General features: G+C 35.9%; 1 protein-coding gene across 4 annotated transcripts in view; it reads left to right on the forward strand.

Annotated features, from left to right (window-relative positions):
• PTPRD (protein tyrosine phosphatase receptor type D) overlaps positions 1–17,299 on the forward strand; it is a 581,445-nt gene that overhangs the window by 371,071 nt on the left and 193,075 nt on the right. For 2 of the 4 annotated variants that reach the window (XM_055428235.2, XM_055428237.2), the window contains exons 10-14: positions 3,310–3,454; positions 6,954–7,259; positions 8,145–8,338; positions 10,697–10,723; positions 14,670–14,787. In XM_055428235.2, the coding sequence (XP_055284210.1) occupies positions 3,310–3,454; positions 6,954–7,259; positions 8,145–8,338; positions 10,697–10,723; positions 14,670–14,787 (790 nt within the window). The remainder of the gene's footprint in view (positions 1–3,309; positions 3,455–6,953; positions 7,260–8,144; positions 8,339–10,696; positions 10,724–14,669; positions 14,788–17,299) is intronic. The other 2 variants (XM_088837900.1, XM_055428236.2) reach the window with 1 other exon arrangement.

A 17,299-nucleotide genomic window follows, 5' to 3' on the forward strand; every position in this document is an offset into this window, starting at 1 on the left:
GTGCCTCTGCCTTTTCTAAAACCTGCTTGAACATCTGGGAGTTCACGGTTCACATACTGCTGAAGCCTGGCTTGGAGAATTTTGAGCATGACTTTACTAGCGTGTGAGATGAGTGCAATTGTGCGGTAGTTTGAGCATTCTTTGGCAAATAAGTATAGAAGGCTAGAAATTGTTAATAGTTACTAAAAAGAGAAATAAAAATCAGAATAGGTACTATAATAAGGGTTTCACATATATTAATTCAATGGTAGTGCTTTGTGTCAGCCTCTATTATTAATCTGTTTCACATATTAACAAAATGTATACACAGAAAAAAGTTGAAGTATTTGCCCAAAACCTCATACTAGACAATTTTTAGAATCTGTTCTCTTGACTTCATGATACACTGGCCTGTGGGTATACTTTGAACAGATTCTATAAATCACCATTAAGATACAGCTAATATTTTCAGACAGGGGATATATGATAATAATATATATTTTGTTTGTTATCATGAAAGTCATTAGGGAACATCAGGATAAAAAAGTTTATAAAACTATATGTGAAAACTCAATTCACCAAGCCATTTTATTATATCTCTTAGCATTCTTTGTCTTAAAAAAAGCCAACTTCACAAAGCAAAACAGCCCTGATTTCTAACAAAGAATACTTTTTTGAAACTCACAAACTCAGTGAACTATTACCAATTAACTTGTAGCTCATCGTTTTGAATGCTATACTCAGTTAATGTTAAAAATCCTGTTTTATTACATCTCTGAAATGAGCAGGTTCTAAGAGCAGCGCTTTCAGGTTTAGCTAACAAAGCTAATTCCAATTAATAATGCAAAAAAATTCTAGAACTAAAGTGTTGATGTTACAAATGTTGATGTTACTAGTGTTACAAATGTTTGTAGTGAAACATAAATTAACATTAAATTATTTAAAATCCTTCAGTTCAGTTCAGTTCAGTTGCTCAGTCGTGTCCAACTCTTTGCAACCCCATGAATCACAGCATGCCAGGCCTCCCTGTCCATCACCAATGCCCAGAGTTTACCCAAACCCATGTCCATTGAGTCGGTGATGCCATCCAACCATTTCATCCTCTGTCGTCCCCTTCTCCTCCTGCCCTCAATCTTTCCCAGCGTCAGTCTTTTCAAATGAGTCAGCTCTTCACATCAGGTGGCCAAAGTATTGGAGTTTCAGCTTCACCATCAGTCCTTCCAATGAACACCCAGGACTGATCTCCCTTAGGATGGACTGGTTGGATCTCCTTGCAGTCCAAGGGACTCTCAAGTCTTTTCCAGCACCACAGTTCAAAAGCATCAATTTTTTGGCGCTCATCTTTCTTTATAGTCCAACGCTCACATCCATACATGACCACTGGAAAAACCATAGCCTTGACTAGATGGACCTCTGTGAACAAAGTAATGTCTCTGCTTTTTAATATGCTGTCTAGGTTGGTCATAACTTTCCTTCCAAGGAGTAAGCGTCTTTTAATTTCATGGCTGCAGTCACCATCTGCAGTGATTTTAGAGCCCAAAAAAATAGTCAGCTTCTGTTTCCACTGTTTCCCTATCTATTTGCCATGAAGTGATGGGACCAGATGCCATGATCTTAATTTTATGAATGTTGAGCTTTAAGCCAACTTTTTCACTCTTCTCTTTCACTTTCATCAAGAGTCTCTTAGTTCACTTTCTGCCATAAGGGTGGTGTCATCTGCATATTGAGGTTATTGATATTTCTTCTGGCAATCTTGATTCCAGCTTGTGCTTCATCCAGCCTGGCGTTTTGCATGATGTACTCTGCATATAAGTTAAATTAGCAGAGTGACAATATACAACCTTGATGTACTCCTTTTCCTATTTGGAACCAGTCTGTTGTTCCATGTCCAGTTCTAACTGTTGCTTCCTGACCTGCATACCCAATTAAAAATAAAAACAGTTATGAGAGAGGTGGTCTTTTAGTAATGGTATGGATACTTGACTGTTGGCATCCCTACTCTGCTTTACAAATGTTTATTTAGGAAATTCCTTTTTTTCTTATTATTTGGTACATCTAAAATTTGTGAAAGCTTTTTTATTTGCAAGCCAGAACACCCTAAGGATGTTTTCTCTAGTTTTATATTTGAATTCCCCTTCCCTGATTTCTGCTTTGTGTGAACACCAAACACTATTTAATAAAAAGCCTTGTAACATTATTGATGCCATTACAAGATTACATATTAATATGTTTTTTAAGGTTTGATACAGACTCATGTTCAATCTGTGACTGATTACCCGTAGATAGCTGTATTTTTACTAAAATGGCAAAGGCAGATTTCAAGCATGAAAATAAGAGTTACAACATTCAATTAAAAAAAAAAACTTATTTCAGAAGCCCTTTTTGATGTCAGGTTATAGAAAAGTTTGTGGTTTCTTTTTCCTTCCTGTAGGCCCTATGATGCAGGCAGCTCAAATCTGGTGCTCTGTGACAACCTAGAGGAGTGGGATGGGGTGGGAGGAGGAAGGGAGGTTCAAGAGGGAGAGGACATACATCATACCTATGGCTGATTCATGTTGATGTAAGGCAGAAACTTATCCTCCAATTAAAAATAACTTAAAAATTAATTTGAAATCAACCTAGAGTAATGATATGGTTTCATATACATCATCTAGCTTTCTTCAGTAACTAACATCTGATTTTTATCCCTGCCGACCTTGGAAATTTCAGATCTCTTTTATAACAACATCATGTAAACTGTATGCCAGTTTCCATTGTTATGTTACTTCTGGCCATATTTTCTTTGCCCATACTTGGGTTTTAGGCTGTCATGGGAAATGAGCTAGAAATCTCTTCAGATGTCCTGTTGGGCATAGCCACTGTCAGGAATGGGTGTCAGTTTCTATTGTGGACAATGTCACAACCACACACATGCCTTAAATTTTAAATGCCTTCATGGGTGGTGGCCTCTCACTGCCCCTTATCTGATTTATTTGAAACACTGTGTCATCATTAAATAGATCCTTGACTTCCTTTTTTCTAGTTGTCTTACTTGTAGAAACTTACCACTCCACTATTCTTGCCTGGGAGATCCCATGGACAGAGGGAGCCTTCTTGGCTACAATCCATGAGGTTGCAGAGGCTTGGACACAGTTTAGCAACTAAAAAACAACAATTTTCATTATGTGATGCCCTTAGTGATGCCCTTGATACTCACTGTTGATTCTGTTTGTGATATTTTGATAACATTATAACCCTGATGACAGAAATCTGATGTTCTGAGCAGTGTGATAAAAATACATGCACAGATCTTAATGAAGATGATCAAGTTCCCTTGTTACATATCCGCAGCAACGGATCACCATTGAGCCAGGGACATCTTACAGACTACAAGGGCTGAGACCAAACAGCTTGTACTACTTCCGTCTGGCGGCACGCTCTCCTCAAGGCCTGGGTGCTTCCACAGCTGAAATATCAGCCAGAACCATGCAGTCAAGTAGGTGTCTCTCTTTGCTTACTTTCTGCACTTTTATTTCATTAGGAAGTGTTGCCGGCTTTTATCCTCACCAACAGACTTGCTAATTCATATTCTTTTAATAGTTGATAGTCTCTATACCAGCAAGTATCCAGTTCTAGAGATTAGAGTATCAAGACCTTGGTTTTCAGACTGGGTCCAAATGACAGATCCCATTCTCTCACTTCTGGAATCGAAAGTCATTTAGAGAAGTTAGGAAACCTCCTGGAAAAGGCAGTGGCACCCCACTCCAGTGTTCTTGCCTGGAGAATCCCAGGGATGGGGGAGCTTGGTGGGCTGCCGTTTATGGGGTCGCACAGAGTCGGACACGACTGAAGCGACTCAGCAGCAACAGCAGCAGCGGGATATCTCCTTGAGAAAAATGGGTAAAAGCATTGGATCAGGCCCCAGTTAATGAATTATAAAGCTGTAAAGCAAAATTCAAGTTGAGAACACTGCAAATTAATCAGAGGAGGGCTTAGCAAAGATAGCACAAGATCAAACTTTCACCTCTTTGAAGGACAGGTCTTCATGCCACATATTTGCTCCTAGTTTGTTGTTAACTTTGCAAGTAGTTCATATGAAAATTTGAAACATTCACAGAAAATCTGTATTTGGACAAATTTAGGAACAATGGAATAATCACAAGTATATTGGCAATCCTAAATGGTATTTTGTTTCCTCAGGTTTCTTTTCATTAACTATTATTCTAACACACAGTTCTGTTTATCACAATGGAGTTCATTGTGTCTAGGGAGGACTGTTCTGTATAATGTATCATACAGCAGGTGGTTTTTGATGGAAAGTCTGGTGGTGTATATAATACTATTGTTTGCTCTTTATCAATAAGTTTCTGTAATTTATTAAACAACCATTTTTCTTGAACAGTATTTTGGAGTTTCCTTAGATTTTAAAAATGTTTAATATTTTATATGTGATTTGTGATATAGTGACATAGCTATATATAAAATGAATATATGGAATTTCATAAAGAGGATGTTCTATTGACCTAATTTTTAGACCTATCAGAAAACATGAAATTTACAGTTTTTTAGAAAATGAGTTTCCTTTCATATAAGCAAGACTTCCAGAATTTCATTTTCTATAGATAAATCTTTCAGTTTTTGATGATAAAATTCATAGTTTTCCTTAACACATGATTAGTCATATGAAATGTATTAGTATTCTGTTGCTTAATCCCTTACTGATTATAGCTTATTCCTATAACATTCCCTTTCTTCTAAAACTCAAACATGTAAATCAGTGCAGTATTGTATGGCTCCTTTGAGTTCCAGGCAGGCTAATAAGTAATATTGCAGAAGATAACTCTTAAAATCAGACATTTTAATTAACAGAAAGGTGACACGCTTTAATATTATATTTTGCATGTTTTTTACAAATGAGTTTTTTTGCATATATACACCTAATGTATACATACATGCTTCCCTGGTAGCTTAAATGATAAAGAATCCACCTGCATTGCAGAAGACCTGGGTTTGATCCCTGGGTTGGGAAGAACCCCTGGAGGAGGGCATGGCAACCCACTCCAGTATTCTTCCCTGGAGAAGTCCATGGACAGAGGATCCTGGCTGGCTACAGTCCCTGGGGTCACAAAGAGTAGGACACGACTGAGCGACTAAGCACAGCACAGCATATACATATATAGATACTTACATGCAAAGAGACAGAATGAACTTTTTCTAACCACATCAAAAGCTTATCTACTCTTTATTAGAGTTTCAAGTGGTGGTGCATATACTCTCGCAGAATAGGAGGTCTGAAGGTAGGAATGCAGTGAAAACCAAATCAGTTTTTTAAAAGGAATTACAAATGAGTCTTTGCTGTTACATGAACAACTCAATTTATTATGAATGACAATGCATATGAAATAGTTTCATAATTTGAGATACAAGAACCTATAGTCAGAATCAATAAAAAATGATGTCCGTGTGATTTTGCAAATCTTATACCAGATTTACAAGGCTGTTTAATGATAATTTTCTTTCTGTCTGTACAAAGATCTTTTCATTTTGATTGACTATAATGAAGAACACAAGACATGTAAATTAAGAAAGACTGATAATCGTCTATATAATAAGATACACCTGACACTACATATTATTAAGGTTCACAGCATATAAAGAACTTCTCAAACTGCATGTTCAAATTAAAAAAAAAAAAAGAAATGTTTTACTCTTCAATCATATATATTGTCTTATATAATATATATATGCATACATATTTACATATATCTTATCTAAATTCTTTGTGCTTTTCTAAGAATATATATTACTAACTTGAAAAATAACTTGGTAGTCACATTGTTCTTTCGCTTTTTTTCAAATAATGATATGTTTGATTTATTTGATGGAAAACAATTACTCAGAAGGTGACTAGTTTATATCAGAATGGGCATTTAGAAAGTTTGTCTTTTAACTCTTATGTAAATTCTACTTTATATGAATAGTTATGTGCAAAATGAAAAGAGCTACATACAAAGTGGAAGATAAGTCATATCTTTCCCAGGTGGTTCTCAGTATTCTTTTTAAACAGTTCTTTTTAATGGCTGTATTATTGACATTTTGTAAGGATAGATGATTTTTATTGATTTTACCAAAATTTGCTGGTGGGATCTAATTCTTCACTAGCAATGATGTCCCAAGAAGAGTTATAATTTTTTAAAAAAAAACTGGAAGCTGACATAGGGTAAGTACAAGTTACAGTCAGAATCAACCAGCCTGACATTTACCCTCGGGTAGGTAAACCTTGGACTGCATTTTCATCCTTTATCGATCTGCATGCTCACTGTATCTGGGCTATGATCAGTATTAGGCTAACACTTCGTATTAGAACTGGTCAGAATACTGATTTTCAGATAGTCAGAGGGAACCCTTTTATGTTTGTTGGGCTTTTATTTATTTCTCTTTTTAAAATTTTAATTGGCAGAAGGGCATCTAACAGTTATTGCCACTTTTCACACTGAAGAACCTTTTTGCAAATGAATACTGTATATGAATCAGAACTCAGTTCAGTAGTCAAAGCTTAAAATGGCATCTCTTAAACATCATCAGACTCTCAATGTAACAAATCTTGTACTGTTTGCAGCTTTTTGTGAAGTTCGATAGTCTGTAAAATAGGGCTGGGGAATACTGAGGGATTGTTTTAGAAGAAGAATTTAAATTTCAGGTAGGTAATTTTATTTGAGGCTCTGTTATCTTAAGATTTCATTTTCACATATTCCCCCCACCCATTATTTAACAATTATTTTTGGTCATTTATTCATTTTTTGGTTTATTCATATTACTAAGCCAAGGTTCATAAATTTATCTTTAAAATTTTAAGTTTCAAAGTCTTATTTTCATTTTGTTGCCCTTCTTGTTCGTCTATTTATTTTTGCCTTTTCTTTTGTTTTATCATTTTTTTTTTCCAACCACTCCTGTCCTTTCACTCAAACCCTCCTTTAACTCACTACCAAAATAAGAGCCGTCAGCTCCTCCTCAAGACATTAGTTGCACCAGTCCAAGTTCCACTAGTATTTTGGTAAGTTGGCAACCTCCACCAGTGGACAAACAGAATGGCATTATTACTGAATACTCCATCAAGTATACTGCAGTGGATGGAGAAGATGACAAACCTCACGAGATTTTGGGAATCCCTTCGGACACTACCAAATACCTTTTGGAACAGCTGGAAAAATGGACTGAATACCGGATCACTGTGACAGCCCACACCGATGTCGGCCCTGGCCCTGAGAGCTTGTCCGTGTTGATTCGAACCGATGAAGATGGTATGTTGCCTCTGCTCCATCAGTTTGCACCCTTCTACCACGATCTTGCTCTGCTGTCTTTTGATAGGCTAACAGTAATGTGTTTTTCTCTGCTCATCTTTTTTCACCCAGTGTCACTGTAACTTCAGCAATTTTTGCTAAAGACCTCTTTGCTACAGCCTGGGATTTTTTTTTTTTTTTAATTTTTTAAATCTCAACACAGTCATTTGCTTCCTTTTTAAAGAACAGTTTGCTCCTGTGACCTTGCAATCCAGGCCCTTCTCTGTACCTCCATCTAATGTCTTCTGCGTTTTTCTTGGCTTTTTGTAGTCGCTTCTTTTACATTTTGATGTTAACTTTTCAAAAGCGCCTTCTTATCTTCTTGTTGCCTTTTTGTCTTGAACATTTCAGAAACAGTGATGCTCGACATTCAGTTTTTGGCATCTGTTGTATGGAATACCTTTGATATAAGAAAAAAAAAAAAGAAGAAAATCCATATAATCAAGAATCTTTTTATTCTGCTAAAAAAGAAACCTAAAAAACACACACAGCAATCAACAACCAGTTTTTGTTATTATTTCAATGCTATACTTCTTTGTGCTTTAATGCTTTGAACCTCAAAGCATCTTCCTTGGCTTTTGTACATTTTTTACATGTTTTTCTATTTCTCTGATACTCTTTTTTTCTTCCATTTTTTTCTTTTTTTTGGCATTGGTCATGCTTTTTGATCTTTTCTTAAAAGGTAGAGCAGATTGGTTGAGCATTTTCATTGGTTGAAAATGTTTGTATTCCACAAACATGGTGGGTCTACCCATTATTTTTTTTTTTAAACCTAAGTAAAGAAAATGCTCTGACTGGGTGGGACAAGTGCCTATAATTTTCTTTTATCCAATGATGTTGTTCCAGTTCCTAGTGGTCCTCCTCGCAAAGTCGAGGTAGAGGCTGTCAACTCAACATCTGTTAAAGTCTCATGGCGCTCACCTGTGCCCAATAAACAGCATGGCCAGATAAGAGGATACCAGGTGCATTATGTGAGGATGGAAAATGGTGAGCCCAAGGGCCAGCCCATGCTGAAGGATGTCATGCTGGCTGATGCACAGGTAAGCATCTGAAATTATGTAGGTATATTTTTATAGGATACATCTATTTTAGCCTGTACCTTAAAATGGGCCCCATTTTCATTTTTCTTTGATATTTTAAAATGTCTATACAGAATTCTAGATTTTTAAGAAACTTGAAGGATAGTTGATTTGCAATGTTGTGTTAATTTCTGTTGTTGTACACCTACGTGATTCAGTGATACAGACATGGACATAGATACAGTGGTTTGCATCTGCTAATCCCAGTCTCTCACTCCATCCTTCCTGGACCCTGCATCCCACTTAGCAACTGGAAGTTGTTCTCTATGCATGTGGAGTCTGGTTCTGTTTTGTAGATAAGTTCATAACATTCTAGCTTTAAAAACACACAATCCATATTTATCTTTTCAGTCAGAGTTGACTTCAAGTGAGGAAGTGAATTGAAATGACACATCTGATTCAAAACACAGAACATTTTTTTTTTTTAAATCCGGATATTTGGCTCTCTACAGCTATTTCTCAGTTTGCCTTTCTGACTTAAAAAAAAATTGACTTAATTAAATCAAAGGGAAGAATTTTAAATGCAGTTTTGCTGATAGTCTACTTTCTGCTGTTCTGAAAGTATTTGAAACTAAGTTAATCTGTAATTTCTAAATGAATGCTTTCTTTCACTGAAGAATAAACATTTTCATTTGGGGAAATGTATCCAGACAGTATTTTTATCTGTCATTTATTTACCAAATTACATAATTAAAATAATTATTTCATTTCCCAGAAAATGAAGATAATGATAATGACAAAAAATATAGAATTTCCCAGGGAATTAATGAGATCCTGTATGTTGAGCCAGTTAAAATTGTTAAGTGTAGTTGAGTTTGTGAGGAATTCTTTAAAGCTGAAGGCAGTGATTTATAACCATATAGTCACAAGTTGGTCTTGTAATAAGTTATTTAAAAGAGGACTTTATTTTTTTCCAATTTTTAAAATAAACTAGAAATGAATCAAAAACGATACCATAATAAATTTACCTGTACATATTTTTTCTGAAAGGGAGAGGAAGATTGTAATTAATAAGCATCCTGCTGGGGATTATACATATCCCATTGACTAGTTTACCTTGTTCTAGTAGTGATGGGGTATGAGAATGGAGTGTTTTGCTTATTCAGCAAATTGGTAGCTAGGCCTGGAAATAGATGGGATTAATGCAAATTTGAAACCAATTCAGTTGAAAATTCCTTCTTTTGTATGAAAGTAGGGAAGATTATGAACAAAGTGGAAAGCTGTTGTGCTGAATTGCTACATTTTGCCTTATTTTCTCTGTGAAAATAACAGGGCAATAAATATCCCAGCTTTTTACCGCAGAGTCTTTACTTTGTATTTATCCCAAAGTCTTAACTCACAAAGGTGCTTATTTGCTTTAGCAATAAAGCATTCTAACTAAAGGGGTCTAGCTTAGTGACTTATTTACCTCAAAAATCCAGTTGTGTGGTTTTCGTTTGAAGAACATTTCTATAAATTTGCCTGGAGATTCATAGTGTCCCATAATATTCTGGAGAAAGGACTATTGATTTGGCTTTTAATAAATATTTATTTTGTACCACCTGTAAAACAGAAAGTTCTTATAAAGTATAGTATAAAGAATGCTTATGTTTTATTTGGTGCATCTGTAATTTTGAAAAATAAAGTGATATGACCATCATGTTTTGATGTCCTTCATCAGTTTTAGATAAGCTTACATTACAGAACAGTAGTTCTTTTGCTGTTTTTATTGGGAATATGGTAGTCAATGAAATTATATAATGCAAAATGCCTTAAATGTCAGCTCAATCTTTTTTTCCCTCCTCTTTTACTTTGGCTTTTCTTTCCTTTTTTGCTAATTTTCCTTGTGCTGTTACTCTGGTTTTTGGTTGATTTGTTTTTTGTTCATATCATGTTCTGATAATTCATAGAAATTTTTTTACATCTTATAGGACTTCGTTGATGTACATTTTCAATATAATGAAGGTGTTAATCTAAATAGTAACTTGAATTGCATAATCTAGATAGAAATCAAAATAAATGTCACAATGTAGTGTACATATCATTTTGTATGCCTTATTGATCTGTTCCAATGAATTACATATTCAAAAAATTTAGTTGGTTTTAGTGATAACAATATAGAGTGTATTTACTTTTAACTTCTCAATTAGGAGTGGAGGTGGCAGCATAACACTCATATACTGTTTGGGTTTTATTGTACACACCTTTTCAGTTGCTTATTTTTTCTATTTTTTTTTTTTTAGTCTAAGGAGGGCACCATTGCCTTTATCAGGCTACAAACTTCTCTTCATTTCTTTTTATTTTGTTTCCTTCCTCCCCAACCTTCTTAATCTCATTCAGTGGGAATTTGATGATACTACTGAACATGTGAGTAATTTTTGGCTGCTCTGTCAAAACAGATTATAAATGGTTGTTTTTTACTGATACTGCCCTTTCATTTATTTGTACTGTGACATCACAGTTTGCTTGGATGCATGAACTAACGAATTATTTTTTAAAGTGTTTTCACTACATGGTATACTTTTTAAAAAAATTTTTTCTCCTCGTTAGAAATATCATTAGTTCATATTGTTTGATGGCTGTTACTAACTCTGCCTTGTGACATGGAGGAGGCATGCTTTAAGTGGAGATATCACAGACTGGAGATGTCTAGTTTGTTCTGGGCTGCTCATAAATCCTGTTCCAGGGTTGCATATTCAGTGCATAATATGATCTAAATCTGGCACCAATTAACTCTATCTAGAAATGTCAGTTCTCTGTTGAACCCATACAGATTTGAGTGAAATTGCATGAGTGAAACACCAAGAAGTAGGAGGTATCTTACTGAGTGAAGAATTTTTTAAAAATACTGTAATGAGTGGACTGTGTTAGTCTGTTTGTTTTAATATTGAGAGTTTATTATGTATGAAGTACTGTGGCTGACACTGCCTACTAAGTGCTTACAGTCTAGGTGGCTAGGAAGGGTGTAAAGTTCAGATAAGTTCCATGAATACAACCAATGTGATGCCCTCATCAATGTATGAATAATTAGTGTTTAAATGACAATATCAGTTAGAGCTCTGAGTTTAGAGACAGAGCACCAGGATGGTAGAAGTCCTGAAACTTATGTGAGAACTCATCCCTGATGAGTAGGGATTAAAGAGGTAATCCCTGTGTGTCTGTGTATGTTGTGGAGTTCTGAGCTCAGCAGAAATAGACATAGATACAAAAGTCAGGTGACGATGAACTTGGCAATTTGACAGAACTGAAGAGTTCAAGTTATTATAAATACATTATATTTTTAATATAATGTTGAAAAATATAAAGTGAAAAAATGAAAGTCACTCAATCAGGTCCGACTCTTTGTGACCCCAAAAACTGTAGCCTGCCAGGCTCCTCTGTCCATGGAATTCTCCAAGCCAGAATACTGGAGTGGTTAGCTGATCCCTTCTCTAGGGGAAAAATCTAAAGTTTGAAGCTAAAGACCTGATCTCTAACTCTTCAGTACTTGAGAGATTTTTTAAAATGTTAAAAAAGAGCATTAAGATAAAGGCTGGTAGGAGGTTTTCTTTAATTTAGTAAATAAATATTGTTTGCCAAAACACAGGTCTCTTATAGGGGTTCTTGATAAACACGATGATCAAGTTATCACTTCTGATGAAATCGACACCGGAACAGTGTTTTATAAACTTCTTTGATCATAACCCATAGTAAAAATGCATTATTTGCCATAACCAGTGCATGTGTATGTTTAAAATAAAGGTTTCACAAAATAATCAGTTCAGTTCAGTTCAGTTCAGTCGTTTTAAATATATTCACATTTTAATGTTCAAGTATATCCATTTGTTTAAAAAACGCTGGTCTTAAATGGCTAAATTCATTTCATCAGCTACTGAATGGGTCGTTACCTGCAGCTTAAAAATCAATAACTTCATGGATAGATTAAGAGAAATAATACAGTTGGTAGGAAATAAGTAAACAATTATTTTCCTAAATCATGAAGTGATTTTTTTTAAAGTTGAGCTTCAGAAATGAAAAAGGGAAAGTTATGATCAATATTTTAAAGGAAGAATGAACAGAACCATACTAACTAGCTAAGAATTTGAAGGAGACTATTGGACCAAAGATTGCTCATAAGTTTTGAAAATGCTTCGTCATTCATTAAAATATGGAAATATTTTATGGAAGAAGGGGACTCCTCTTCTGGGAGTAATGTGTGCTTTAGTTAAATTGAATTTGAGGTACCACTTGACAGTTAAGGGAAAATGTCCAGCAGATAGTTACAATGTATATACTACTGAGGCCCTGGGGGAAAGTAAAGGCTAGAGATGAATTTAGGATATAGAATATATAGAAAAAATTGTCTAAGTTTAGAAATGAAACTAGTTGTTGTTTTTTTTTTTTTTTAGGACTAGAGAGAAAGGCAGCAGATAAATGACTGTGTCAGGATATTTGGGAATGGCAGCTATTAGCAAGCAGGGTCAAGAATTAGGGTGCAGAATGGAATAGGAGGATACAGAGAGAGGAATAGTGGTTATGATGTCAGCCAGAGAGGGTGTGGAGACCAGCAAGGTAGTACAGCCACAGCTTAAAGAAAGGAAATGTAACTCAAGAGACAATGTGATTCAGGCAAAGAGAGGTATGCTAGAGATTAGACCACTGAAGGTTTGAACATTTGGACTAGCACTATTTACATTATCCAGTCACAACCTGTGTGGCAGGAAGGTCATGTGTGATCGGTTAACTTCAATTTTATAAATGAGAAACTTACAGAAGGCTCAGCATTTGTAAATTACTTGCCTCTCAATTTAGTGATAGAATCAAGCTTCGCTTCTTTTTCCTCCCAACCTAGCCTGTTTTCATCAGAAGTTCTGTGACACGAGGGAGACCTTAGAAATAATAATATAGAGATTTACCCATCCTAATTTTTGGAATTGCCAGTGTGCCTACCATAATTTTAAATGCCACTCTGGAGTGGTTCACTTAATTTTTATATTCTGTGTGAGATTGGTGAAACCATTCCTGAAGATACAAATCTGTCTCTCAGATTTAGTCTATTCATCTGATAGAACAATTTTTCCAGTGGCTCTTCGGGATGGTATCTGAAATTTTTGAATTTCCACACTGGTGAGATTCCTGCTCTTTTGAGAAAAGCACATTGTCAAAAGCTGTCATCCCTGGATTCAGATTCAACCATTGATTTCTATGGTGCCCCTTACAGCCTTGCACAGAAAGGTCCCACTGTTCTCCATTCACACAATCAAATCCATTCACTAAACTCTCACATGCATTGTCTTTAGATGCGAAAGATGACAGTCAATATTTTCTTAAATTTATCCATACTGAATTTGAAAACATAGCTGTGCCAGAAATCTGAAAAGTTATTTTTTAAATTGTTGTGCATGTGTGTAAGCTCCAAAGAAAATACCAAAACATTAATAGCCAGCACTCTATTTAAAGAATCATGCAACTTCCAATTTGGAAGAATAATTCTTGGACTATCTACTCTTATAACCATCACAGCTTTGGGTCCTTACTAAGAGAAAACTAATAGTTTTGATGAATAGTTTGTGGTATTTAACATTTTCAGAATTGATTGAGTACATATCCGTGATGTGATAGAACCAGATCCTATTACGTGGCTTATGACATAGATTGTTCTCCTTAGTTTATAATAATTTTGGTTCATAACCTATACAACTAACCAGTAATATATTATTTGAGTCCTGAGAAACTTCTGTGGCTGTCTAGGTCCAACAGACCATCCACTTGGCAAAATATCAGTATTTTCGTGATTAAACATACTGTTTGGCATCAGCGCCACTAACAGTCTGAGGACCAGGCTACGATGGAAGCACATGGATTGTCGCTGGAGTGTCATAACAGCTGGAGTATGAAACGCTCACGACAAGCCAGACGTTGTTTTAAGTGTTTACCTGGTATAACTAGTTCAATCCTTTAGTAGCCTAGTATTCCATCTTCCACGTGGAGAACTGAGGCACAGATGGGGTGAACTCACTTGCCCTGGGTCACCAAACTGGTAAATAAGGAAAGGCAAGTTTAAATCCAAGCATTCAGGAGGTCTGACTCCAGTTTTTGTGGTTTCTATTATTACCCCTTAGAGCTGCCTCTGAGGATGGCTGAAGATCCCATTTCAGTGTCAGCATGAAGACAGATCATCCACAGCATGAGCTCTAGGCATGATACGTCCAGTGCTTGGCATGGCTGCAGGGAATGTTCATGCATGCACAGCATGAAGGCGGATGCCTTAGTTTCCCCCCAGGGCAACTGTAGCATAGTTTTGAGTCATTGTTATTCTGTTGTATCATTTCAGGACATGATTATTTCTGGGCTACAGCCTGAAACTTCCTACTCCCTCACTGTCACAGCTTACACCACTAAAGGAGATGGCGCTCGCAGCAAACCCAAGCTGGTGTCCACCACAGGGGCAGGTAACCGTGCCTGTGTCTTCAACACATCTTCAATATGTTTCAGGCAGCAATTGATTTTCCAGATGGTATGGGTGGCTTCTATCAGAGGGGAGAATGGACTGTAGTCAACTTTTGTGATTTTTGATATATCTTAAGTAAGGTAAAATAATTGAAGAACCTGCTTTGCCCAAATTATTTAATCACTCATTCACCAAATATTATTTGAGTACCTGCTGTGCATCAAGAACTATTTCCGGTACTTTGAAAAATAATCAACAAAACAGAAAGAATCTGACCTCCTGAAATTTATTTTCTGACTGAAATTGGATAATTAACAAGTGAACAAATGAGTTTTATAATAATAAGATGCCAGGAAGTGATAAATTATGAAAAGAAAGATGTGCAAGCATACCTTTAGGCAGTTCCTAGGACTGAACTGAGGGGCAGTTTTAGAAACAGTGATGTCTTTTAGAGGCAGGATATTTGAGCTGAGACTTGAATGGTGTGAGGGAGCGGATCCCATGAGGGTCTGGAAGGCAGATCATCTAGGGAGGAAAATCATGTGACAGCCTCAGCACGCCACCCCCCCCCCCAAAAATAAAAAAGAGAAACCTTGTTAGAAGAGCTGCCATCTTGAGCTGGGTTGATGACTTAATATTTTATTTCTTGTCATTTTCTCCTCCTGACGCCTTGTTCTGGGGTACCAAACTGCACAAAAGATGCGAAACACATAAGAGAATGAAGAATGCAGAAAGACTAATATAGATTGCTCCTTTCTGAAGAACAAAGCTTCTTAGCTCTATTGAGACTTATACATTGGTCTGCCACGTTAGGAAAAGTCAGCATGAAGGAAGACCTGACGTTGTAAAACCAATAAATTAAGAGATAATTACAGAAGGATTCTCCTTCAATCCCTTTATATAGAAATCTCCCATGGAACATTTAAACTATGATTTGATTTACTCCTCCCGAATCACTTCTGGCACAACTTTTTAGGAACACACCTCTATGTAAAGGCATAAAACAAAGAACAGCTGTGATGTCGAGTGCCCTCCTGGGTGCTGTGCTCACTTCCAAATTTGTCTAAATGTCATAAGATTTGCCTCACTCATATCCCGCCACCTGGAACTGCCTCAAGCAGCAGGATTACAGATGGCAAAGCTCCTTCAAGGCAAAATCTTCTGGGCCTTATTTTTTTTTAATACCATTGTATCAGGTTAATTCAGCACCCAGGATAGGAGATACGGAACATGTTTGGTGGGACATGCTGAGTGTCTAGCTATGGAACCACCTTCTCGTGGAGTGTAGCCAACTAAGACTGAACCCCTAAAACTGAACCCCAAAATGAAAAACTACACTTCACTCACCCATATTTATAATTGTGTCTTAAGAAAACTGAAGTGTCTCACATGAAGCATCAACCTCCTAGTGCCCATAAAATGGGGAGGGATGTCTTATAATAAGAATGAAAAACTAGAGTATTTATCTCCAAGGGATGTGAATCCTAGAACAAGGAATGCTACTGCCTACTTTAACGTCACTGAGATTAACTCGTCACTCTTTAGTCACTGTACGGAACATTGTATAGAACTGTGGATCTTACACACAGAATTATTTCGCAGATTACATTCGTGATTTTAGATCTTTCTTAATCAATGGAAATGTCATTATTGAGGAAATGCTTATAATTTAGATGTCTGCATGTTTATTTTCTTGGGATCTCCTCACTGTTCTTGAATTGGAGATGGGAGAATCCATCTGAAGAATCCATTTATAATCTTTTGGATTATAAATCCAGAAGGAGATTGATAATCCTTCAAAGAGAAAAGCTCTAGTTTTTTGTTTTTGTTTTTTCTTTTTGCTGCCAACATGTAGTAAGAAAGCATTCCTTAGTCATTAGTGAACAGACTAATTTGCTTTGTTTTGTATACTATTTAAAAAAAACACCTTGTAATTATATGACTATGAAGAATTTCTGAGTTTATCTCATGGATGTGAACTCCTAATAACCATAGTTATTAAGGTATTTAATTATAGCATCCATTGAAAATTCACAAATTCCCATTAAATTTACTTTAATCATAAAATCCCTGGTTTTAGGATAGGTTTATGTATAATGCATTGTTCCTAGAATCTGCGAACAATCACATCTTTGAAATAAAAAGTACAGGCCATAACTTAAGCAATCCATATAGGATTCATGTAACCTGAGGGCTGCTTTTTAATAAAATGTTGGATGTTATGTTTCAGTGATTATGACATTTTTGTAGTTTCTTTGTTAATACTCCTGTGCTCTGTAATATAATAGTCTACTGCCTACTGCCTGAAATCTTGCAGTTTTAGGCAAATTCTTTTCTTTGAAATTTTCTCTGTATTTTTACATGAATTTCACTACTGTACTGACAGCTGTGTTTAAGGATGAGAGAAAAGTGACTGTATGATGTGGAGAATTTGAAAGTAATTCTAGGTTTAGGTCAGTCAATTATGATTGTTACTACTTAGGTGCTAAGTTAAATTGAAGCTCAGTTTAGAG

Source organism: Moschus berezovskii, chromosome 7 (assembly GCF_049115385.1).
Source record: "Moschus berezovskii isolate FMDL1 chromosome 7, NW_MosBer_1.0, whole genome shotgun sequence".
Taxonomy (NCBI): Eukaryota; Metazoa; Chordata; class Mammalia; order Artiodactyla; family Moschidae; genus Moschus; species Moschus berezovskii.